This window comes from Sebastes umbrosus, chromosome 12, assembly GCF_015220745.1.
Source record: "Sebastes umbrosus isolate fSebUmb1 chromosome 12, fSebUmb1.pri, whole genome shotgun sequence".
Taxonomy (NCBI): Eukaryota; Metazoa; Chordata; class Actinopteri; order Perciformes; family Sebastidae; genus Sebastes; species Sebastes umbrosus.
The window spans coordinates 25815881-25842672 of NC_051280.1; the positions used below are offsets into that span (position 1 = coordinate 25815881).

At 40.4% G+C, this 26792-nt stretch overlaps 1 protein-coding gene and 1 long non-coding RNA gene across 3 annotated transcripts in view; one reads left to right on the forward strand and one right to left on the reverse strand.

The window, feature by feature from the left end:
* LOC119498543 (vertebrate ancient opsin-like) overlaps positions 1–6250 on the forward strand; it is a 75427-nt gene extending 69177 nt beyond the window's left edge. The window contains exon 4 of the mRNA XM_037787497.1: positions 3370–6250. Within this exon, the coding sequence (XP_037643425.1) occupies positions 3370–3651 (282 nt within the window). The 3' untranslated portion in view covers positions 3652–6250. The remainder of the gene's footprint in view (positions 1–3369) is intronic.
* Positions 1–26792, reverse strand: part of LOC119498544 — a 192966-nt gene that overhangs the window by 157895 nt on the left and 8279 nt on the right. The gene's annotated exons all lie outside the window — the stretch shown is intronic.

Here is a 26792-nt window from a genome sequence, read left to right on the forward strand (position 1 = left end):
CCACAATAACAGGAGCTGAGGAAGAGGACTTGAAAACAGTCTAAATTGCGGTCCAGTGCCTGCCTGTGTTGTGAATGTGTCCTGGATGTGGTTGGAAAATGCCTGGAATTTAAAGTATAGCCAAATACCCCGAATGCATTGTTATGCTTTCAACCCGCTGCTGGGGTCCTCAATTATTCAGAATCTTCCTACCTGTCCATCAGCAGATACCTGGACTTTGAGCTTGGTAACACTGGGGCTCAGTGATGTTCAGGGGTTGGTGTAAAACAGGGAGATCTGCATCAAATCATAATCCTGATCTGTTTCTCGGACTGAGAAATGTATCATGGGGTCCATTCACTATTTATCATACCCTGACAGATGGTGTACACATTTCAAGGCCTTTCCTTTGTACCTCGGAGACAGCCTGTCCTTTCTTTCCACAAAATATTTTCATGTGATCAGATTCTTGCCGCTGGTTAGAATACAGCGTTTGTGGAGGTGTTACCCTGATGTGGAATCACTGAAACAATGTTATCAGTTTGAGGAAATGATATGATATCTCGTCGATCATGCTGAAAATCACTGACAGCTTGAATCTTACACAGTAAAATTTCTAACTTAAATACTCACGTTATGGATGTTTAGCAGAATGCGTTTACGAATGATGGAAAATGTTTCATAATGAACAGCCACTTGATAAATCTTGTTAGCTGACGGAGATGTCACAATTAACTCGATGATTAGAATTTAGCTTTTTACTTTGGTGACACTGATCTCCCATCATTTTACTGATGATTGAAGTAAATTATTTGAAGCTGACAATAAGTCACAAGTGGTCACTGGAAATAGCTTTTCAGATGCATGTTGATGCCATGTGTGAATACATAAGTAATGCTTGTTTTATTGAGTCCAATAAGAGACTTTGGTGTTTTCAGAGATTAGATAATTTGATTAGAAATAAAACTAGTTCGTCATTGCTCTTCAGTTTGTGAAGCTTCTCAGAAAGTTGACGTCCGTCTCGTCACACCCAGTGGCTACCACCGTACTTTAAACTAAAAATACCAGGAAGGGTTACACATTAAAGGTTATGCAGAACTTTAGTTCTATGAGCACAACTTGAAACCAACCCTTTCGCCAGACAAGACTTTGATACTGAACGATTTCGCGATTATGGTCAATGACAGATTTTTGATGTCCAGTCAGTAACAACGTTTAATGTTGATTGGAGGTATGTGATGTGAGGCGAGCTCTACTCTGCATGAGCAGCACGCTGGGCATATAAGTAGGCTTCCAGCTGCACTCAGAGCTGGTACCAGGGCAGTATCAATAGACAACGGGTTGCGAGTAATCCAATCAACAGAATTGGATGACTCTTATAGGAGGGCATCAAGAATAACTGGAACATTCAAGTGCTGACCGCCCTTAAAAAAAAACTTTTATCAAGGGATGGCTGTGGCACTGACCACATTTCTCTCACAGAAAGCCCACATGAGAGGAAGACATTGCTGACGTATACAAGTTACAAGAATGTGACAGGTCCAAATAGAGTGGTGGAAGACGTATGTTTGAAGGCCAACCCGGAAGTTAGAATCGCTCGAGTTCCTTCAACAAAAAGCCAATGGTATTTTTCCATTGGGTTTTGGATTATTGCAGAAAACATTCTCTCTGGCAAACAAGTTTATGATAGATTTACATTTTGTTCTGTAAGAATCTCCACAAATGAACACTACGTTTAGTAGTCTCATTTAGCCACTTGTAAGCAACTGCCTTTTTTAAGAAACATAAAAGTTTCCAAATTTACGAGTGGGATATTAACTAATGTATTTTATATCGTAGAAAAAAACGTTAAAATTGCTTAAACTTGTGTTAACCACCGACCTTATTTTAGGCATCTAAATAAAACCCATTCAAAAAACCCATTGACTTCCAGACGAGGAAACCGGAAGTGCTAAAATGTTAACTCATTTCCGGGTTTTAGGACTCATTCCTGTAGCAAGTTGATGGCAAGAGAGCAGTGACTAGAAATGATGGTTTTAACCTCACACCACTGCTGGCAGGCAGCCAACGTATTTTGCAAGGTGAACTGAGCACATATGCTCAGAATGATACGTACTACAGATTACAACCGCATTAATGTTCACCAGGCAGTCACAGGGGGTGTTGATCTACAGTGCAGTTTTCAGCCCCAAATCAGACCATCTTGTCTCACCAGAAACTAAAGTGCAGTAGCCAACAAGTGGTCACTTTGATTGGCGGATGAAGTGCAGAAGGACCTCGATCTTTGTTTCCTTTTTCATTAAGTTGATACGATGCGAATCCAGAATGGCAGAGTGGGCCGTTCCTCTCTCCCTTTAGAGCCTCTTCGGAGATGCGACAGTGATGGACCTCTTAGCTTTCCCTCTCAGTCTGTATAACCAAAGAGTTGTTATGTCTAACAACAGCTGCCTCTGAGACACAGATTGCTGCAGCCACTTCCCGACTAACCACTGGGAAGTTATTAGAGCATCAGAGCTCCAGTTCCACTGGTCGAGGGTGCCTCATTTTCATTATCAGTGTTTCCCACACATAGACTTTACTTGGGCGAGCTGCCCAGGTATATTAACCCTTTTTAGCATTTTTTTTTTTAATCTGTCCGAGAGAGCGACACCTTTAACTAGAGGACAATCTCCCCTCACTCTACCCCTCCCGTACCTGTTCGTTCTGCTATCGCAAGAAGGGTCTGCTGACTATCGCACATGCGCTGTAGAGTAACACACAGAGAGAAAGAGACGTTCTCTGGTATTACGTTAGAAGACGAAAGACAAGCTGCACAGTTGTGTCAAAAACTGATGCATTCAAGTTAACTCCGATAAATTGGTCTATGTTCTGAACACAACACTGTCAGTCTCGGAGACCCAACTCTTTAAATAAGTTATGAGCAAGCATGTAAGGAGTCTAGCTAATAAGGATAGCTATAAGTCAACGTTAGAATACAGCTGAGTTGTCGAGGTTAGCACTCTTTATAAGCACACGTTAGTTATCCAGTTGAAAATGCAGTAATGGTTCAAACTCATGATTGAGAATGTAATTAATTGCATATCTAATTTACTTTGTAAACTTTACAAATAACTTGTGTCCCTTGCCGTATTGTTCCACGTGAGAGAGAGATTAAGACAAATTAACTTTCCATTGGTAGAAACAGCAGCTTCAATCTAATTCATGTTTGGGCAACATATGTTATAGATGTAACATTTATATTTATTGCATTCAGACAACATGTGTCTAACAACATATTACAGAAAGACTCTTCTGGGCTAGTCATTACAATTTAATCCTCTGTGGTTTCTTGACTAATCCTGCAGTACAGTACATTTCTGATCATGTGTTTGTATTGTATGCTTGCCCCAGTTTTACAGATGTTTCCAAGCCCTGCTGCATTGTGAGGCTCCTCATCGAGGCTCCAGCATAAGGAGCTCCTCCAAGGTCGCCACCAAGGCCGTGAGGGGTGTAGCAGTCACCGGTCCCCGCCGCACCAACAACCTTCTATTTATGGTGGCATCCCTGGGTCAACCGGTCTCCACCATGCCCCAACTGGGCCCCTCGGTGGAACCAACCATTGATGTCACCAGAGGCCCCTCTTCAGACAACAACAAACCTGTAGTATCACTAGTGGCCCACTTTAACGGCTGATGATTGGCTATAACCATGAAATCCCCAAAGTCCCCAGCCAGGAAGTCATTAATAATGATGGTGTTACTGAGGCTTGGAGAGGAGCAGCCTGCCAAAGTCCAGGTGGATTTAACGCGAATGTTGCATCAGTAGACATGATGGACTGGTAACAAAGGCAAATCTTGGACTGCCTCTGGACAATATAAATCTGCTGAAGCTGGGAGTCTGCGTTTCTCTGCAGAGAAAAAAAACGATATATCTGTCTTGCTAGGAATGGGCATTTAAATTACGTTCTCATCCCGATTTTTGGAGAAAGCGTTGTCAAGACTGTTATGGCAACAGAAGAGGGATTGTAGGGCTCATTTATTTTGTGCAATATCTAATGTTTGGTAAAAGCATTCCCTTTGGCATAACAGAAATGTGTTCAGGGTGTAGGATGAGGGATAAGATGTATTTTTGTACCGACTGTGGTTATAAAACGGAGGTTGAAGAACACAAGTTGTTTATTACCCCAAGCATTTTGAAGTCTTTTCTAGAGTTGACAAGATTAAAAAGATAAGAGACTAGAATAATGGGAATGTACTGGTAATGATTTTAAAGTATCACTCTTTTTAGCTTTTAATCCTTGCCATTCATTTTCATTTAATTCATCACTCTTCACCTTAAAATGCATAAATAGTTTTGAATTAAGTGGTTTAATAAGTGGTCTGTTCGAAGTAACATTGCTAGCATGCTAGCGGCATTCAAGTTTTGTCAGGAATAGTGATTTAGGAATAGATAAATAATTGCATGTTGGAGAGTTACTGTGTAGTTCCTTCAATAACGACGTGCATGTGCACTGTTGCAATGTCATATGCAAATGAGGTTGGAGAAATACAGTGTCTGGTAAAGTTCAGAGGATAGCACTGATACAGATTCTTGGTATCGGCAGAAATCCTGAAAAAGTATGCCTCTCTGGACTGAGACATTTCCACTTAAAGCTGTGAAATCTGTTTTTTTAGCTGTGCTGGATTTGGTCAAATCCAAAGTGCAGGGTGTACCATTTGTTAAAAAACTGATGTCACAGGCCCTTTAATGTGTGAGGGATCTTTAAACATCCTTAACAATGATTAGCAGTTCAGTGCCTTGCTCATGAGCACATATATAGTCAGCAGTGCATGTGGACAGCAGCCATCAGCTTCTTCTCAGAAATTCCAAAGCCAACTATTTGCTTCCACAGAAGTCAGTCTACTGTGTTTAACAGACTTTGAATAATTGGTATTATTAAAAGAAACAGAAATTATTTTCCAGCATTTCACGGAACATAACAAGAGGACTTTACTCAAGGCAACAAATGTATTTTAGATGGAATAAGTTTGTTCTGTATATATTGTTTGCAATGTGCTTGTCTGCATCTTGTTAAATTTTTTGATAACTGATTTGACACTTTTTCCTTCTTGCAATTAGGGATGCACCGATACCGATATCAGGTCGATACTGACTCAAATAGCTGGACCGGCAATCTGTGACAATGGGGCCGATCTATTCAATTTAATTCTATGTTTATATACATTATATAATGGAATTTCAATTATAGTTAAATGTTCCAGCAATTGGTGCACAATTTATTGTTTTAATAATAAATAAGCATTCAGTAAATTAATTAAAATTTTTTAAATTAAAATTTAGTATTTTCAATTTTTTTTTAATTTAGTATTTATGTATTTATTTGTTACATTCTGTTATAAAGTTAGGAAAGCAATGTTTAACTCAAGCCTGATGTTTCCTTACACATAATACAATGATCCCAGGGGGCTGCCGTGGTGAAGGAATTTCCCCTGTGGTGATAACGATTGGCTCAACAGCACAATATACAATATTATTGCCATTTTTTTCATTTTTGCAAATTACACAATTTATCCTGATTTTAGTGCACTATAAATCAACTTTATTGTTGCTTTTTAAATGACAAAGATTACAGTTTTTAAAACAAATTAAATACCTGTTTATTGTTAAATGCAGAACACAGTATGGCAAAGTTGCAGAATAGACGCTCTGCGCCTTGTCACGCTGCTGCCGTTTGTAGCATGGTGTAAATATGCGGCGCTCCCATTGCACAGAAGTCAAAAGAGTTTGATGTGAACACAGCGATTGTGGCGGTTGCTTAGCATCCCCTGCAGTTGGCTTGTCAATAGCGCGATATTGCAATATTGCGGTTAATGCAACAGCCCTAGATCCCAGTCACTTCCACACAGCTTATAAATTAAACACTGGTATTGGATCGGTACTCGGTATCGGCCGATTCCCAAATCCCAGGTATCAGTATCGGTATTGGGACTGAAAAGTCGGATCAGTGCATCCATACCTGCAATACAAAGATAACTGGAGTTTCTCAAAGCAGTGCATCGATGCTGTGTCGTCAGTGAATGTCTAATCTACTGTATAAGTGGTGTGATACTTTTTGCTACTGCATACGATTACAGTGTGTGATTTTTTTGTAATTCACTTTTAGCCACTAACTGTTTTCTATGTGCTGTCGATATCTTGTATACATTAATGTACATGAGTTGATACCAAAGGTAAAGAAATTTGAATATTTTTTGAGGGGAGCTGTTCATTAAAGGTTTTCTATCTAAATCCATGTACAGTGCTTTGTTTTGATGAAGACTTGTTTAAAAGTGGTCAATATTAAGGAAGCTTGAACGAGACTTTTGAGTGCTAAATCTGCCACCAATGTAATTGTAAACTGCATTATGTGCCATCCAAGAAAAGGAAGGCTTGACGGGCGAAAAAACGGTATTTAACGGGGGCAGGATGTAGGAAACGGTTTGTTCATAACGTCACCACGTTGAACATCTTCCATAGACAAAATGATATATAAACAGGGTTTATATAAAGGTTAGCTGAGGTGAACCTAGTAATGAAGTTTTTGTCTTTAATGTAATAAACATTGAATTTCCAAGGGGAATATTAAATATCAGACTACGTCCAACTTGGTCACAAGATTTTATTTTTTTTCCACTGGAGATCCTCTGTCAAATTGTAAATACCACTAAGCCAACCCACGTTTTAAACTCACAGAGAGAATCAAAGGAGTCCTATGACTATGTAATTGCCCTAATTGTCCAATACAATGGTGCCAACTTTCCGAGGTCAAGAAGAATTGTTTTCATCTTCAATCTCTTGTCTTAAATCTTTTAAACCTTGTTCTAAAAACAGATTTTTTTCCTCTGGATACAGCCGGGGTGAGCGCGAGGTGAGAGCAGGTTACATATCAACACAGAGATGAGAGCGGCCGAGCACGAACGCAGTTTGGTGTTTTTAACCACTGAGTACCGAGACAACCGAGATCAAGTGCCTAAAGGGCAACTGACAAAGAAGCAGTTATTGAATCATGATGGACATCTTGACATGGATTCATGTGTACTAGAATGACTGGAAACTGTGAATTGTGTAAATGTTATAACAATGATAACACTGGACGGGAGTTTTGGCAGCCAGTTGTGGACATTACAAATCAATGTGATTGAACCAGTTACATCATTTATTAATTGATTCACTCATTACATCCACAACATAATGATTATATTATGTTACTGTTATATCATGAGCAGTAGAGACATTATGAGAGGAGTTGTCCTCATGTAACCTTTTGTATTATCAGTGGATAACAACCAAACAATTTACAAGAACTGCACAAACTAACCCATAAGTCTATCCGCTGGGGACTGAACTTAAATTGGTAGAGGGACTTCAGGTTGAACAAATCTGTTCCCAGCACTGATCTTAAATCTCTTTCAGGCTTCATTCCGCCTTTAGGGATGTTCAGCTAATTATTTTTGTGTAATGCTCGGTCCTCGGTCCCCGCGGTTTACTATGAAGCCTCTGGTGAGCGCAGATAAGAGACGCCCCAATAATCAACATGGCCTTTGAGACGGCATTGTGGTGATGAACTCCATTCAATGTCTGATTAACCAGTTGAATAGCCAGAAGACTGAACAGATGCCGGGATGAGAAGAATCCAAATGACCTTTTGTTGCCAACTCTTTCAGCTTTTGTCAAAAATAAGAGCCAGTCTTGATAAACAGTTGCCCACTAAAGGCCTGCGTCAGACTTGATTTCCCTCTCTCCCTCACTTCTCACCACTCTCTTTCTCTCCCTCTCTCTCTCTGACTTTTAGCCATGGATAATGTCAAGAGCTCCTTTATTCATTGAGCCAAATGAAAACAGATGGAATGGGATAAAAAGTTGAGCTTCAGCCAAACAAACGATTTACCCTTTTTAATGTAGTGGAAACGACACTGATTTACCTTCACAGCTACATAAATGTATAAGAGATGAATGATACAGTTTTTTTTTTTTATAACTCTACTGTTTCTGAGTCCCCATCAAACTGACACTTTAGAAACATGTTGGACCACCGAACATCCATCAGTCTGTAGACTTAGTTAAAACCTTTGAACAATTAATTTTCTTAAAAACGTCGAAACAAAAACAGGTTCCATATTTCCTCTCCGTGGTCAAATCGACCTCATATATTGACATTTATGATAAATGCATTCAAACGGCCCCAATGGAGCTGACCACAGATGTATAAAGAGACCGGACCTGACGGGAGAGCTCAGAGCTAAGAAGTATAAACGTGTGACTATGTCCGGTTTTCAAAATAAGGCGTTAACAAAGGGAACTGTATATACAAAATACATATATAGAAAAATGGTGGATTGGATTATATTAACCAAGAGTATTAAACATTACATGTCCCCTATAAATTAAAAAGAAATATCACTAATTTGTGAGGGAAATGTCTTTATTCTTTGACTTTTGGGTTGCTGGAAAAAAAAAAAATAATGCCTGACAATGACTGATATGTTTGACTTCAGAACATCTCTGACTACATACATGCTGAAAATCAAACATTTTTACTGTATTCATTTAGATATTTTCCTTAGTAAAAGTCCCTAGAAGTGTATGATTAAATTTTTCCCCATGGTCTAATGTTAAAAAATATATCGCAATATATAGCAAGATCAAATTGCAATACTTAAAAATGGCAATACATATCAAATTGGCACCCAAGTATCGTGATAGTATCGAATCGGGAGCTAGGCGAATCATCCCAGCCCTTATAACAATGCTGTTGCTAATGTTATGTCCATATATGCACATAACAAACACGTCTAAATCCTTAACTACTGAGTGATCTACGAGCAGTAAAGCACTAAATAAATCTCTTTCTCTGATAGATAGTCATGCTTCCTGCAGCACAGGTGGTAGACTGTTTGTCTTTGACTCCTGCCAAACAAGCCAGACTAAAGCGATTGTAATATCTGGCAGGCTGCCCTGTGACCAGAGGGTCTAGCCAGCACTGTGATGATGAAACACATTATAAATGAGTGCAGACAGCACATGGGATTCCACAGTTAGTTGATTAATTAAGTCCACTGCCACCTGTAACTGCCCACCATGAATTTTCTCACAGGCTCTATCCAGACTTTATCTTAAGAGAATTAGGAGATCTATCTTTTCATTTTCCAACAGATGATTATGATTATTTTATAATTGTCCAAACTAGAAAGGGTTCATTAACAAGGAATCCTGAGTGGCCTTGGTCAATTTTATGTCAATATGCCCATTAGATTGTGTAGACCTTATGACCTTTGACCTTATGTTTGACCTTACACCTCTGGGGATCATTATTATCTGCTGTTAAATCAAAAACTGGACATTTTCTTTTACAATAGCTTACCAAAGTGTTGGTGAAGGGAAATTAAAAATGTGAGTGTGTTGCTACACAAAAGGTCAGGAGGTGACCACCACTGGTTTTCCAGTAGGCGTTGTAGATCTGGATCATGGACCGACAGCCCTGCAGGCTCTGCCACTATCCGGACAAAAACGCATCGTCTATTGCTTCGATTATGCTCTCGTTCAGTTCCATCAGTCTGCTGTTGCAAGGATGCTGCTGTTTAACTGATGATGAAGATCGCCTAAAGCAAAACCGTTCGGCCCCATTTACACTTGTGTCTCATATCCTGATGAAATCCAAATGAGATTTAAGACACTTTCTTTCACACTCAGCCATATATATATTTATACTTTCACCTTTATTAGTCCCCGAAGGGATATGGGTTTTTACAGCAAGACATGGGTAAGACAATAAAATACAAAAAGCCTGTATAGGGTACATCAAGGGGGGGTCCTAGCGATTAAAAGATACAAGAATAGAAAGCTGAATTTCAACATGAATATCACTAATATAAGTAAGTAAATCACCGGTAGTGTCTGCCTCCTCCAGTACAGAAAGAGGTGGTAATGAACCTCTCACCCACACAGATCATTCGTGGTTGAACTGATCAGAGATCAGATTAACGCTACAGCAGCTCGGTACGCCTTGTATTTGATGTATAGAAATCACGGCAGCCACTTTTCCTTTTTGCTTTAGTGAGATAGTGAACAACTTTAGTCATTTTAGTGTCACGTTATCTGCCGTTATCACAATGACAAAGAAGACAGACCACGGGTGTATTAAGAAAATCAGACAGTGAGTGTATATTTCCACAGACTGTTACTGACACAGTCGCACTATGGGAATAAAGATTACATATGTGTCTTGAAGAGACGGATGCATTTACACCTTTTAAACATCTGGCTAGAGAGCATCTCCCCTCCTCCGATGGTGTTTTTGTTGCTCTGGGATGTTTGTAATGGAGTAATACGTAGATAATAAGAAAGGAGATCAAGCATATGCAACAGAAGCAAATCATGTCTTGCATTGGATTAGGTGTTTTAAAGCTCCAAAAGTCGCTAAATCTAGCAAGAAAGCAAGCAGCTTGTGGAAGACTCTGGTGCAGAATGAGTGCACGGGCAGGCAAACAGGTAGGTAGACTGGCAGGCAGGTAGCAGGTAGCCCGTCCAATCATTTCATTCGGCACAAATTAAATGATTGGCCGTGCTTATTACAGTCCTGCGACCGCCACAGATAAAGGTCAGAGCATTTGTTTTATTGATTGCTGTCGGGATGTAAAGAAAATTTAAACAAATATAACAAAAAACAAATTCTAAAATACATTACCTACCCTAGCTTTAACTACAGAAATGTTGTTGTCCAATGTACAACATGTTCTGATATGAAATTCCACTTTAAAATGAGGATGCGATGTGTTCTCTGATCTTCTGCTGCTCCCTGAATGCATCACTCTGCCTCGTGACACTCTCTGACCTGGCGTTGTCAAGCTTAGTTACTGTATTCAACTTTGAAAACTCAGGTGACAGTTTGGTCCAAATGAGATTCATTAATACAATAAAATATTAACTGAGTGGGAATTTCCTTGCCAATGTGGCCCACAACTGCAGCCCACCTTGCAATAAATTGCTGCGGGGAAATGCTGGTAGGTGCTGGATTGCTAGATTTAACAGAAAGGGCCCATGCTGGTTTGGGGGGGATTTTGAGCTGCAGTCAAGTCAATGATTGTTAAATACTGGCATCACTGCTGCAGTGTGCTTAGAAAAACACCTCTGTAAAATGTAAAGCACTAAAGGTGTCAACAATATGAATAGATGAGCATCCCACATCTCTCTATAGTTATTCATGGTTAATAATACATGTTATACAACAGAACAGCAATATATAATAAATACAGTATATTGCTGAGGAACCTGAAATTTAACAGATTATCTGTCTCATTGACTGCTGCCAGGATAAAGAAACCGTTTCAGCAAATATGACAATAAGTTATTTTTTATAAAAGTTACTGACTGAACCTTTAAGTCTGCAGAACATGATGTGTAGGCAAGGACATCTCTGCACCACGCCAATATTTAATTTTAAATGGTACTATATATTTGCGCCTCCTGGGGTTTGAAAATTGCAGTAGGTCATACTGTGATAACGTCTTACTTGTCTGACCACAGAAAGGAATAAGTGAAGGGTGAAATATAAACTGTCTGCTGAACAGGAGCAAGTGGGCGCTCAACCAAGAAAAAGCTGAACTCCCAACATTAGATACTAAGCCTCTCTCATCCCCTAGAGCCCAGTGGTTCTTTATCCTTTTGGAAAGAAGAACCAGAGAAAAGTTTGTAGATGGTTTGTTGTGCTTTTTACTGCAATATCAGATTCCTTTTCTGAATGTGTAAAATGACATTTCAATGGGTAATCCTGCTTAAAGTTATAATACTTAAGATGTTCATGAAATCAAACCCTTATTTTTGATACTCTTTATGGTTGGTGTTTTTCCAGCAATACACATTTAATGAATCTTATAATCTATACAGTAGTTTTCATAATGCAAGCTTGAAAACTACTTATTAAGTTTAAAAAAATGGTCTCACTTCAATGAAATGGCTACTTTGAGGACTAACATCATCACACATGAATACAATTGGGCTCATTGGAACCACAAGAGTCTCAGCTTTACAGTGAGATCTATACAATTTATGCAATTCCAAGACTGTAGACTGCAGAAACATTCACATATACACCATTTTTAGAGCAGGCGAAAATTATCCATTTATACTGCATGCAAAAAACTGCATGGTTTTTGCCCTAAACTGCATGTGGTTATCATAAAGTGTGCATGTCTGTAAAGAGGAGACTCGTGGGTACCCATAGAACCCATTTTCACTCACACATCTGGAGGTCAGAGGTTAAGGGACCCCTTTGAAAATGGCCAATGGCAGTTTTTCCTGCCAAAATGTAGCTTAACTTTGGAGCGTTATTTAGTCTCCTTTGGTTTTGTAGTTTCATATGATATCTGTAACTTCACCCTACATTTAAAACAGAACCTACTACAGCCTCTGAAAGACAATAAAGTCGGTCGGGATAGCCCGCGATCCAGCGGGTCTCAGGGGGTTGAGAGTGTACCTTTTAGCCAAACACCTGACTTTTGACAAACCATCTGTCTTTAGAGGACCACTGTGCGCTGCAGTTAGTTTGACAAGTTTGGCGGCACACTTAAGCCCAATCATGAGGCTTTAATTGGAGCCATGGGATTCAGTAAGGAGGCCAAGTGGACAGTATCAGGTCATCTTTCCTGTGAAGTCAAGAAAGACTATCTGCAAATAGATCCCACACTGAGGTCTCTACTCTGACAGGAAGCTCTTTGAATCACTCTTGCCTTCATAACTTCTGTGTTAATCATTGTATTTATAGAAAAAAAAAGAAATAACCTTTATAAAAACTAATAAAAACCAGTTTCTATCAATTAAAATTAATATATGCATGAAAGAATAAACAATTTCAAAACAATTCACATTAAAATGTTATTCTAATTTATGTCTTCTTCATTAGCGCTATTTTTAACAACAACAGGCAGCTTGTTTAACACAAGAATAGGTCTGGCATTTGAAGACAGATGAAATGTTAGAAACAAAATCCATTTAGAGTGTAAAAGGGAAAATAAGTGAGTCAGCTGCCTTCTTTTGCGTGTCACTGTGATTTATGTCGACGTTGCACCGTCTCTGTAATCATCCGTAAGCGCGAGCCAAGCTCGGTTATAGAATTTAATTACTCAGACGTCGGCTGATGGGGATTAACTGAGGAAAAGTGACAAAAATGGAAGGTTATTAAGCCTCACCGTGGTAATTGTCCCATCTGGTGTTATAGAAATCCACGAGTAAACCAAAGACTGAGGAGGGAAATAAAGCTCCAATTAAATTTAGGGGAAATATCACTTCTCCCTCAGAACTCATGGATGAATGGATGGCAAACAGGTGAACATATGAATGGAGGTGAATGGATGGACATCTAACATATTCCATAAATAAATAAATAATAAACATAAGTAAATAAAACTGAAGGTGAAAGCACAAAAGATAATTCACCACCCATTAAGAAAAGTTCCTCTCAAGATTAAATGATCTTGGGCTGAAAGTCCATTTTGCTATTTGACACCACAAAAAACTTGATATTTAAGTTTTCTGCATCACATATGTTACTAAAGATTGTTCATGGGAGTTATTTAGAATTGTAAAAGTATCTAACTTTGGTGGCATTTTCCACTTTTCACACATTAATTTCAAGCACCAAAAGGGAAAGGGAAAGGTCAATACTGTTGTTAACAAATTAAGCTTTTTTATATAAACAGCAAAAGGTCAGATTCAAACCATATATCACATTACTCTAAGTACACCAGACAAGCAAGTTGTAAGAAATTCCTTGAAAACGTACATGAGTTGGTACGAGTCAATTCCAGATTGTTATGTTTGCATGAAAATGGCTTTTATTTTCTCTTGAACCTACTGCGCCCAAGCTGAAATTAGTCCATGTAATGTGAAAGGGTCACTTGTACTGCCGAACACACTGAAACTCAACACAAACTCTGTGACATCATATCTGTTCCGTATCAGTCAACCCAAACAAACTGCGGTCGGCCACAGCAAGCTGAAAGGAGAAAGTAGAAAACGGCGGAGGGTCAGCATAGATACAACCAGCACCCTCACATTTTAAATCCAGCGTGGTAAACACTACACATACAGTGAAGTATGGAAACACTTTGGGTTTCACACATTGCCAGGAAAAGCAGAGCTAGACATCATGGCTAAAGCTGCATGCTAACTCTGTGATGGACAGGAAACATTATCGTATTGCGGTAACGTGCGGTCAAGCCAGCCGTCACTCTCATCGCCGTGGTCAAATCGCCCAACGCTACAACTGTAGAGCACTCAAATCCACTCTGATGGAGCTGACCATGGATGTATGAAGAGAACGGAGCTGACGGGAGAGCTAGCGACGGACTTGGCAAAGTCAGCGGAAGTATACACGTGTGACTACGTCCGGTTTTCAAAATAAGGTGTTAAGAAAGAGAACTGTATATACAAAATACATATATGGAAGTAAGATTGATTGGATTATATTCACCAGAACTATAAAACATTACATGTCCCTTATAAATTAAAAAAGAAAATAAAACTAATTTTTGAGGCAAATGTCTTTATACTTTAATTTCTTTGGTTGCTGGAAAAAATTTAATAAATAATGTCTGATAATGACTGATTTATTTGACTTCAGGACATCTCAGACTACATACATGCTAAAAATCAAACATTTTTACTGCATTAATTTCAATATTTTCCAAAGTAAAAGTCCCTAGAATATGATGTATGATTTGTGTATGATTCAACTTTTTCCCATGGTCTAGTGTTAAAAAAGTTAACAAAAAACGTAATATTGAATCGCAACTCTAAAATATCGCAATACATATAGAATCGGCACCCAAGTATCGTGATGGTATCGAATCAGGAGAATGTTTACAGCTTGGTACAAAAAACAGTTTTGGTCTCTATAGCTAATTTTCACTTTAATGAAAATTGTACGGGGGGTGAATTTGTATACAACTCATCCATTCAAATTACATTAAGGCTTAAAGTTAGGCATAATTGAGGGCGTGGCCGCTTTGAGTGACAGGTGGGTGCCGTAACAGGTCGCTAGCTGCTAGCTGTCTGCTCTGCTGCTTCACCCGGGCTCACCTCAGCTCCACCAACGCTCCTCCTCTTTGCCAACTTTTGGATTAGTTGGGAGTTGTCGCTGCCAAAATGGTGACGGCCGGAGCCACCCACTTTTCCCAACAGCTCCTCAGAAACTATTTGTGACGTCACAGAGACTACGTCCATATTTTATACAGTCTATGCTTTTACCTCATTGTTTCAGTGTTCCCTCTCTCACCAACTCCTCCATTAGACTTGGTTTTGAGCAAAACAGCTCACACAAGCCAAGTGTAGCTACCTGACCAACACCAAACAAACAGCAGAAGTTAACTAGGTGCTGGTGAAGAAAGTTAAGCATCTCGTAAGCTGAGGTAAAAGTTACAGGATAGGACATGGTAGCTGCCCAGTGGTGCAGCATAAGCCACGCATTACACAGCATTACACAGCATTACACAGCTAATTCTCTGACACAACGGCCTTGAATTAATTTTACACGCCTATTAAGCAGAGAGGATTGTCCAGCACCCTGGGAGTCTCACTATTAAAAGCTTTATTATCCACTGCTCACAGTCTCTTCCACAGTGATACAGCTCAGGGTTAAAGGGTAAACCATCTATTGTCTTTCATGCATCCATGTTCAGCTATGTGGGAGTTATGAAAAAGTAAATCCACGTTGCATCAGAGCAAGTCTGGTGTTTTGTCCTTTCATTTTCTTTTTAAACGATCAGAACCAGGCCCGTGGAGACTAAAATGCACTTGCCAAAGTCAAACACTGTCAGTGGAATATTTAGCATTGCACTAAAACGTTATGCCGGGGCTTTATCTGCTGATTGCGTCAGTTTACTGCCATCAAAGCTAGAGGCAGCCGAGTTTTCCCTTGTGCATGAAATGTGCTGTATAAATAAAATGCCGCCCTGCCTGGTCTTAATTGACTTGCCAGTTGTGCGGCCACACCTCCAGAGGAATGAGCCTGCACACCAGATGGTGGTCCCTGCCCTGCTGCACAAACAGCAGGTCACTTTGACAGTGGGGTTTCTGTCTCTCCTCTCCTTTTTAAGCCTTCACTGCTCTGCAGAAACGAAGGAAGTGGGATGAAAGGCAAAGAGCTGGAAAGCCAAACTGCTGTCGTCCCTGGAGACGTCACAGTGCAATAAAACAACAGCACCAGCTTTTGCAAAGTATACTGTATACAAGACGGATGAACAGAAAGTGCATTTGGTTCAGTTGCTAATATGCTCATCCAATATGAGAGCGAGCAGTAGAGAAGCAATTTAATCTCTTATTTCCTGTAGTGATTGTCGCAGGGCATCTCACACGGTGCCTCCGGCAGTGACATGTCCCAGGATGGACTTGATTGAATAGTCCAGAATGCCACATTATCAGCCTAACTGAGATGTCAAGATAACCTGCGGTATGAGGTAAACTATAAAAAAGCAGAAAAATGTACCCTTAAGCTGCCGTCAGATGATAAGAAATTTGCTCTTTGCTCACCACGAGGACAGCTGGCTGTATGCTGTGGGTGTTTACCGCTTTTATATTTATTTTTTTAACTTGCTCTCAAGTCCGTTTCACAAAGCCAGAGTCGGGGGCGCAGCTGAAAGAAGGCTGAAATAGTCACACATGCCACAACCTTGTCAAAAGCAATTATGAAGTGTAATCTATTCATTCATTATATTAAGAAACACTGGCCCATCTAGCTAACTATATCTGACTTTTGAGTATTCCCTTAAATTAATAAGTCTGTTAATTTACGCATTCACACATCGGGAGTTTCTTTTGCCAGCTGTCCTTCCATCATTTGGCAGCTGCAACTGTGTTACTTTTAGTCTGGATTATGTGTTTAACTTCTTCGTATTTGTCTAATATTATAGTTTGCTCTTTGTTTGTAAAATGCTCCGCTGACAGTGAATTTGTCATGTTTGTGATTGGCCCTATGCTGCAAACACCGCCCCTTGGGTTACGCTTTGAAAGGGTCAGCAGCAACCACGGTCAAAGTTGAAATAATTTGAACTTTGAGCGCAGCGCTCGGTGGCAATTTCGAGCGGTGAGCCACGCCAGCGCTTCCGCCTTGTCGGATGCCACAGCTCTCCCCATAGGAAAACAATGGCGCAGCCAGCTCAAAGCAGTTTTACTGCTGATCATGTGTAGGCGGCTTTAGGGTTGAATAAGCCTTGCCCTGATCAAGCAATGACTTCCTGAAGGGATGCAAGAATATCTGCAGTGCACTGCACTTAAATTAAATGAGGTCTTTCACTCAATACTGAGCATCTAATGCATTTCACTTAAGGGCACAAGCTGAACTAGTTTATTAAATTTTCGTTCTCATACATGGTCCAAATTGCACGGGAATTGCATGAACCAGTGTTCCATTTATGGGAGACAGGTCCACAAATGTTGTGTGTCCCTGTGCTGTGGGTGTTTGATTATATCTGAGAGCTAAAACTGCAGTAAACCGGGGGCTATCAAAATCAAGGAAAGCTGCTCTCCCTTTATTCTGTCCAACATCATGTAATGAGAAGTGATGAAACAAAACCATATAGGGAAGCACATCTGGTTAATGGAGAGTATTTTATTTGAATGGAAAGATACTCATAGCAACCCAGTTGTGGCTCAAGCGGTAGAGCGGGTCGTCCACTAGGGCTGGGAAAAAAAAATAAAAAATTGATTCACCTATATATACTGTATATCGCATTTTTTTAACGATTTTGAAATCAATTTTTAATGCCAGAATTGACATATTTGCATCATTTGAGTCTATGCGGAGGTAGAAGGAACTTACCACTTTAATTGTTGCAGTCTGAGTAACTTTACGTCATATCCGTTCCGTATCCGTCAACCAGAACAAACCACAACTGGCCACAACGAGGAAGTACAAAACAGCGGAGGGTCCGCGCGGATACGACTTGAACCCTCACATTTTACATCTAGCTTAGTAAACACTACACATACAGTAAAGTATGGAAACACTTTGGGTTTCACACATTGGCAGGAAAAGCAGACATCATGGCTAAAGCTGCATGCCAACTCTGTCATAGACAGGAAACGTTATTGTATTGTGGTAACGTGCGGTCAAGCCAGCCGTCGCTTGCATCTCCGTGGTCAAATCAGCCGACGCTACAACTGTAGAGCACCCATATACTAACATTTATGTTAAATACTGTCAAACGGAGCTGACCATGGATGTATAAAGAGAACAGACACGGTAAGAACTAACGACGGAGTTGGCGAAGTTAGCGGAAGTATACACGTGACTACGTCCGGTTTCAAATTAAGGTGTTAACTACATATAATACTATAATAGATATTTTCTATAATAGATATTTTCCAAAGTAAAAGTCCCTAGACATGTATGATTCAACTTTTTCCCAACGTCTAGTGTTAAAAAAGTTAACAAAAATTGCAATAAATCCTAATATTGAACCTCAATACTTGTAGAATTGGCACCCAAGTATCGTGACAGTATCGAATGGGGAGATAGGTGAATCGTCCCAGTCGGATGGTCTGCGGTTCGATCCCCGGCTCCTCAATTCCACATGTCGAAGTGTCCTTGGGAAAGATACTTAAGCCCAAATTGCTCCTGAAGGCTGTTCCATCGGTGCATCAGTGAGTATTTGGTTTAGATCCTGAGTGTGTGTTAATGGGTGAATGCTGACATGTAGCGTAAAGCACTTTGAGCCGGGGGGAAGACTAGAAAAGGCGCTGTATAAATGGAAGCCCATTTACCATTTACCTTGTGTTACAGACAAGGCTAAACCTTTTTCATGTTTCATTTGGAAAAGTCCCTCCCCACTGAAATCCCCCATGTCCTGGTGGCTGAGATGAAAGTTGATTTTAAGGGATCTTAAATGCAAAATGCTCCACAACAAAGTCAGTGAGGCTGGCGGGATGCATGCTCCCATACCCGCAAGAAACCTTGACACATTGTCTGTGCAAATCAATACAGCGTGGCTCTGCATAAGGTGAAAGAAGTGTCGAGGCTAGAAACACTGTTTACAGTTCAACATTATTTATGTGTGTGGGACTGGCTCTGCATGGCTGCCCACATACTGTTCACTCTGCTGGAGCTCGGATGGAACCACTAATAGGATGGGCTACTGAAGGTAGGTCATTTTCTACCCTGTCTCCAGAGAAGCCTATGTTAATACAGTATGCAAGTACTCTACAAAAGTCATTACCTTTGGGTGGGAAATGCTGCCCAGGATGCATTTATATTTCACGTGATATTGTGATTACGTTCAGAAGCAATAATTGATGCACATGGTGAAGGGAGTCCTGTCGTAGATGTTTATGTACCTAGGGAAACGTAGGTGTTGATTTATTTTTCGGCATCCTATGTCACCCGTTGATAGAACCACCGCAGCACTAGATGAACATATTTTACTTGATCAGGCCATATTGTGCTTTAAAAATATTACCCAGGTGATAGAAGCCATGGTGGATTATCTTGTCTCATCACTGAATATTCTGTGGAATTGCCGTATTTACACTCTTACATTCACTGTGACAGATCTAATTGTGGTGAGCAGAGGGATTGCCGTGGATGTGGCTTTGCTAGACGCACGATGCTGAAAAGAAGAAGATTACTGAGCCTTCTTCAACTTGCAGCATGTTTTCTTCACTCTCAACAATCTCTAAATTACACTTTATTTTAATCACATACATAATATACATACATGAAATTTTACCTCTGCATTTAACCCATCCTAAACATTTTAGGGAGCAGTGGGCTGCTGTGAAGCGCCCGGGGAGCAACTTGGGGTTCAGTGTCTCGCTCAAAGGACACTTTGACAGCAAGACAGTAGGAGCCGGGGATCGGACCGCCTACATTGTGATTAAAGGACGACCAGTATGCATGTTTTTTCAATAATATTATCTGTGTGTCCCACATCAGTACATAATCATTACAAAACAAAACATAAATCATTCTGCAGTGCATTGTGCTGTAATCTATGCCATTTTACACTGCACGAATTAGGCTAGCGGCTAGCAGACTTTTCCTTACTCATAGCTCTTCTACTCTTACTTGGTTTAAGTCACTGCAGCCCTATTTAAATGATCTATAGTGCATGGTCTAAAGTGAAAAGCACATAATCTGGGCGCAAAGGGGTTGTATCAGTATATGCCGTTTCGACACGGTGACAAAAAAATGAAGCAGACACCAGAAGCAGAAAAGAAGTGGTAAGAACGAAAGGTGTCGAGGTGTAAATGGTTATAGAGTTCTGAGGAGTACATACAAGCTAGCTGAATCATGCAGAGGGATTATCCTGTAATGCACAAGAACATACCACATTGCAAGTGTTTGTATATTCTTTTTAGGGCTGTCAAAGTTAACGCGATAATAACGCGTTAACGCAAATTCATTTTAACACCATTCATTTTTGTTTCAGTGACCTCTCATCTCATGAGGTCAGATACAAATTGCTCATTAATTGGTGGAGTATTACACTGCTGCCGATCTTCTTTTTCTCTTTAGGTCTGCTCGAGTAGTAATGCAGGAGGTACGTGTTGACATGTCATATATTAAAGTAAAATAAAGTGTAGAGGTTCAGGAGGAGGATAAAGATGTGTGTTCGGTCTAAAACTATTGTCAGTATAAACATTTATAATTTAACCATGCTGATGATCTTTGAACCATACCCTAACCACACTGTAGTAGCCATTTTAGGTGGAAAAATCAATCTAAAGTGTGCATGTAAATTGAAGTTTCTACTTGTAAGCCTGTCAAGAAAAAGTCCTGCAGTTTGTGACCAGTAAGCTCGCCTCGGGCGCTGACAACCAATACAATTGGCTAAATAAATCTGTGGCAATCATGACAGTGAGACTGCAGTACAGTGTTGCTGACTGGATGAGCTGTGCAATGTCTAAGGAAGACGTTTTAGTGATGGATTCACAGTGCCAGATAAATGACAAGATCATTCATTCACGAACGCTTTAACGTTAAGGGATACATCTATAAGCCCTATAATGGATGTGGTTACAGCAAACAGAATCAAGGCAAGACCGGCAACTTAATGACCTTTGAGCCACTGACTGTTTTTTATTCTGTGAGTAAAATCGGAAAATCGACCCTAGACTCTTTAGAAATCCAGTGCTACAAGTATAAGATGGGGATATTGTGGTCTCTTAACTTGAATTTTTAATCTTCATATTCCCTTAAGTAAATACTGTGTTTATTTTGTAGATATCTCGCCTCAAAAATCAAAGAACCCAAATCAAATTGCTCTCTAAACCACAAGATAAATTCCCCAAATGGCCTTCATGGTGAAAAAAATACTTGTTTTCATATTGTTCATCACAGTTCACCGCTCCATTAATCCCTCTGGACGGCGATGGCAGTAATGGTTGCAACAAATAGCAATCTTCCCAGCTCCTCCCTCGTGCCCTATGGTCCTCAACCTTGTGTGATAACACTTCATCAACTGTCCCTCTTCACCTCAATACCTTCTCTACTCCTTTCCCCTCCAACGCAGTTTTCCCGCTTCTTCCTGCCAACTGCTTCCTATTTCTCATTAAGCACCACAATTGCACCCCAGTATCAGCGGTAAATTGGGCTACCCCAAATTACTGCAGCTGCCTCGCTAGGTACAGTGGAGAGGGAGAAACCGATTCAGTGGGAGTATCAGGAAGGACAATCTCTGAGCCTGGAGAGGAGGAATTCCCAGGGAAAACAGATGCCATTCCATACTTCATTAATCACCAGCCAGGATGACAGCTACAATAAATTGGAAAGGCAGGAACCCTGATTCGGTCTCCATCAGCCTCCCTCCTCCTTTTTTCTCCTCTTCTTCTTTTACACACCTTCCTCTGTCTTCATCAGTCGTACTTTTCCCCACCTCAGTCCCACCTCTGTCCATTTTCTTTGTCCACTCCCACACCCACCTTGTCATTGCTCGTCCGTACTCTACGTTCAACCACAACACCTTGTCCACCTCCTGAATCTCATAGAGGACTTTTTCTTCCCCAAATGGCACAGGTCCACTGCAACTATATATTTTTTAACAACGTCAGTAATTAGGGATGCACCGATACGATACCAGTATCGGGTATCGGGTCCGATACTGTGCTCATGTACTCGTACACGCAAAACGGCTCCGACACAACGGCACCGATACCACTTTACGGCAGCGTGAAGTTAACCTCTCGTCACCATCTTTAGGGTCCTATCGCACGCCCTCACGCTCCCTTCAGGCCGTGCGCGCCGGCCCTCACTTTCATTGCGCCACGGGGTTTTGCTTGCACCCTCTGACTTGCGCGTGCGTTAGACTCCTTGGTCCGTGTTTGAAGACGGGTCGAGTGGGTTGCAGACATTGCCGCAGACCCCTGGCGCCTTTTACGTGGGCCGAGCCCCGCCCTGGGGGCACGATGCGGTTGGGGCGCACTAAGGACAGTCCACCTCGGTGCCGCTTTGGCCACGGCCCTGGGAAGCACCTTCGCCCCGAGCCTTTCCAAGCCGACCTAGAGCCGGTCGTGGCGCACCGCCTCTAATGCGCGACTCCCGGGCCTGCCGTGTGTCGCTCACACCCTCCATCTGGCTGTTAACGAGGGTCTTTTGGCACAGAGAAGTACTCGTATTGGTGCTCGGTATCGGCGAGTACCCAAATGTAAGTACTTGTACTTGTACTTTGTAAAAAAGTGGTATCGGTGCATCCCTAGCTGGGACGATTCACGACAACGGACGCTATAATCTGAAAGTGAAAGCATCTGCTCTGTAACGAGTCAGCTCAGAGTAGAAGGTGTCATATTTCACACACACACACGGGACGAGAGAGAGTTGACAGACACAGATTTGGTGTGGAAGCGAAAAGCAAACAACCCATATTTGGCAATATTTCAGATTTAAACCCAATGCTATAAAGGAAACCACAACGTTAATGAGGCAATCTCTGCGAGGAGGATGGAGCGGTCACAGCCGGTGTGTGCGGCGCAGCGGCGCCAGGTAGACCCCTGCGGCCCCGCAGCAAAAAGCTGGACCGGAGAGGCCAGACACACAGCCACCCGACGGTAAAGATCAAAGTAGGCGCGCTACACATATTGACCGTTGTCTTTTGTTGTAAAATGTCCGGTGTAATCAGTAACACCGATGTTGTCACAAGTTTATTAATTGATTAATTGTCACATCCCTAATCCCCTCCCTGTTTCATCTCCCCTTCTGACCCTCACCTGTAACAAAGATACACAGAAAGTGTCGGCTGTTTGATGGATTAAATCAGGGCTTTTGAGAGATCCGTGAACCAGAGCGCCTTCATCATCCAGAGATCATTACTCTACCCAGGACACTGCATCACCCAACTGTAGTTAGTGGTGGTATTGATGCTGATGTTGAGGAAAATAGATCCCGACTGATACATCTATGGAGGACCACAAGAGTTACAGAAATAGTAATAAAGCATTTAATTGATTAATAACTAATTGTTGAAATAAAAATGCCAGGTGACAGCCAATCAGAGAGCCTGTTAAATCCCATGTGGCTCATTTGCATTCTATTGCCTCGTTTTACTAGAGCAAAGCCGTAAGTGTCACGGAAAGGCTAAATGACTCAGCAGATCCAATAGCAGGGAAATTCTAATGCAAATGGGAAAGGAAGTTTCTCTTTTGAATGCCTGATTAATCAATTTGTGAATCCAGTTATTTATTTCTCTTATTAAACTGCATTTTCAAATAGATGTTTAAATTCCATCATTTATGTATTTTGCACTTATTGACTGTTTTATGCTGTTTTTGTAAATCTTTTTTTAATATAAACTATTTATTGATGGATAAATATTTCATTTGTAAATTATTTTTATAATTTCTTCTTTTAATTGCCCATTAAAATGTCAAATAAGTAATTGCATTTATTCATAGATTAATAAATACATTTGTACACAAATTTATTAACGCCTATTGACTCTTGTGCTCCTCCATATACATCGGCATGCATTTTGGAATGCATTAATGCACTATAGTGCACTTATGCATCTGGTAATGATGTTTAAGATTAAGTTTGGATCATAATTTGATTTATATTAATACAGAATCAGATATCAACTGATTAAAAGAGGGGAAAAACATGTTATAAGCCTACACAAAAAATATTAAAAACTAAATGGCCTCAATCAAGTGCACGCTATGCAGATACAATACGCCAGTTCTAGATAGATTACCAGCAAAAACTCAACATTTCTGTCATTTAACATACCAAATTGTTTTGATTTGGCCAATTTAAGGGTTTACAATTTCATTCTTGCTGTTTCTTTGATTTGGAATGCAAATGTGACAAGCTACGGTTTATATTCATGTCTCTTGTTCTGTCACATTCCATGCGGTGGTAAATTACAGGATGACAGAGGTTTCCCTCAAGCTCTGAATGCCACTCAGCAGAGAAGGCGGGAAGTGTGGCGCTCAGAGAATGGGGTCATAGTTTTGTAATGAGCCCATAATGTATCAATTACCCGCTGACATGTTCTCTCCATCCTGACAATGGATGACGGAAGCATGTGATGTGCCATTATTCCACGGTCTTCTCGGGGTCACTGCGAGTTAATTAACAAAACAAATGGTTAATTATATGGTCCGTTTACCCCTGAAATGGGGATGTGTTGATGAAGGGCTCCGGCAAGGTGTTTAAAATGTTTTTGATGAACGTGCCATTTTGATTTCACTGTGAAAAGATCAAACTGTCACAAAATGGCAAATTAATTTCAATGAAATTAAATTCATTTTAACTGAAAAGTGTGTGTGTGCATGAATGCGTGTGGATTTCCATTTGTGTACAGTGTCATGCAGGGCTGCAACTAGCAATTATCTACTTACATCAGTTCATAAGCTGAATGCTCAATCAATGGTTTAGTTGATAAAATGTCAGACAATAGAGAAAAATCCCACCACAAAATTCCAAGGTGATCTCTTCAAAGTGTTGGCTTTATTCGTCCACACCCAAATATATTCAATTTACTGTGACATAAAAGACAGCGAAGGAGCAAATCTGCACATTACAGAAGCTAAAATTAGCTTTTTATTGGCATCTTTGTTTGAAAGGAAATAAATTTAGAACAAATTTGTTATTATCAATCAACTAATTATCTAATCAACAAACCATTTTAGCACAAATCTCATGTGCGTTAACACAAATTAGTTTTAACGCCACTAATTTCTTTAATGCATTAACACAACTTGCGTTTCTTAGGTTGTAGTGGGCTCAGTTTTACAGCTAGTGAAGATACGGCATCATAAGAGACTAGAAAACTTAAGGAATCCATTGTTCCATGTCAGGAGGAGGCTAAATAACGCTCCAAACTTGAGCTAAATTTTGGTGAAAAAACTGTCATGGCCATTTTCAAAGGGGTCCCTTGACCTCTGACCTCAAGATATGTGAATGAAAATGGGTTCTATGGGTACCCACGAGTCTCCCCTTTACAGACATGCCCACTTTATGATAATCACATGCAGTTTGGGGGCAAGTCATTGTGAAGTCAGCACACTGACACACTGACAGCTGTTGTTGCCTGTTGGGCTGCAGTTTGCCATGTTATGATTTGAGCATATTTCTTTAATGCTAAATGTAGTACCTGTGAGGGTTTCTGGACAATATCTGTCATCGTTTTGTGTTGTTAATTGATTTCAATTAATAAATATATACATACATGTGCATAAAGCAAGCATATTTGCCCACTCCCATGTTGATAAGAGTATTTAATACTTGATAAATCTCCCTTTAAGAAACATTTTAAACGTGATTAATTTACGATTAACTATTTTAATCGATTGACAGCCCTAATAGAAATATTTACCATTTTGGATTCACACTTACAGTATTATCTCAGTCTACATTTTGTTGTTCAGAAAAGCGCTACAGAAATAGAAACGTTTGGTGTATCTGGACTGGGCACTAGGGCATGTTGTGTTTGAGTGTGTGTGCTCACACGCAAAGACTAATACTTGGTATGAGTAATGCTCCTGCCAGCGCCGCACTGTTTCTGTTCATCTGTCTGTCTGTTCACTTCACTCCTCAGATGTATGTGTCAGGCGGTCGTCAACAGGTGTCAGCCCATTAAATAACTATTTGGCCTGCTGAATAGATTCTTGCAGTGGAGCACTCATCCTCTGAAAAAAATAAATAGCATGATTACCTGCTTCTGACATCTGGAATTGTGTCTGCGTCTAAATAACTGTATGGCCCCTAAACTCATTCAATCAACATTTCCCTAAAGCTCCACACAAACCGAATTCTGTCCATTCAACGACTGGCTGTAGTCACAGACAGTTGAAATATTCTTCAATTGAGACAGATCTGCAAGTAGTCAGCGCCGAGATTACGATTCAAAAGTAGTCATAAGCTGTTGTGAATGAGTATAGAGTTGTCATTTTGCCCTGTCTGCTAAGGGAAAAAACAATTTCCTCTGCTGGTAGTCGGATTTCCGGCAGCAAAGACAGACAGCTTGTTCAGTGGCTGACCTATTCTTCCTTTTCTCTGTATGATCTTCATTACTGCATAAACTGTAGCAGGATTGACGCGGCATGTATTAATGCAATTGGCAAGCCCACGAGTAAAGTCAAGAGGGAAATCACAGAAGGCTTTTCTCGTTTTTCATCTTCATCTCATCTCATCTGATCATTCCAATACACGGATATTATCACAACGACATGGCCATCTGGAATGAAGCTAAGTGGTGAGTGAGAGTGGTGTGAAAATGGTTGGCAAACGCTGCTTTATTTCATCTATGTATCATAACAACGGCATGTATATACGCAGTCCTCGGTCTTCCTGTTTCCCTTTTTGAATG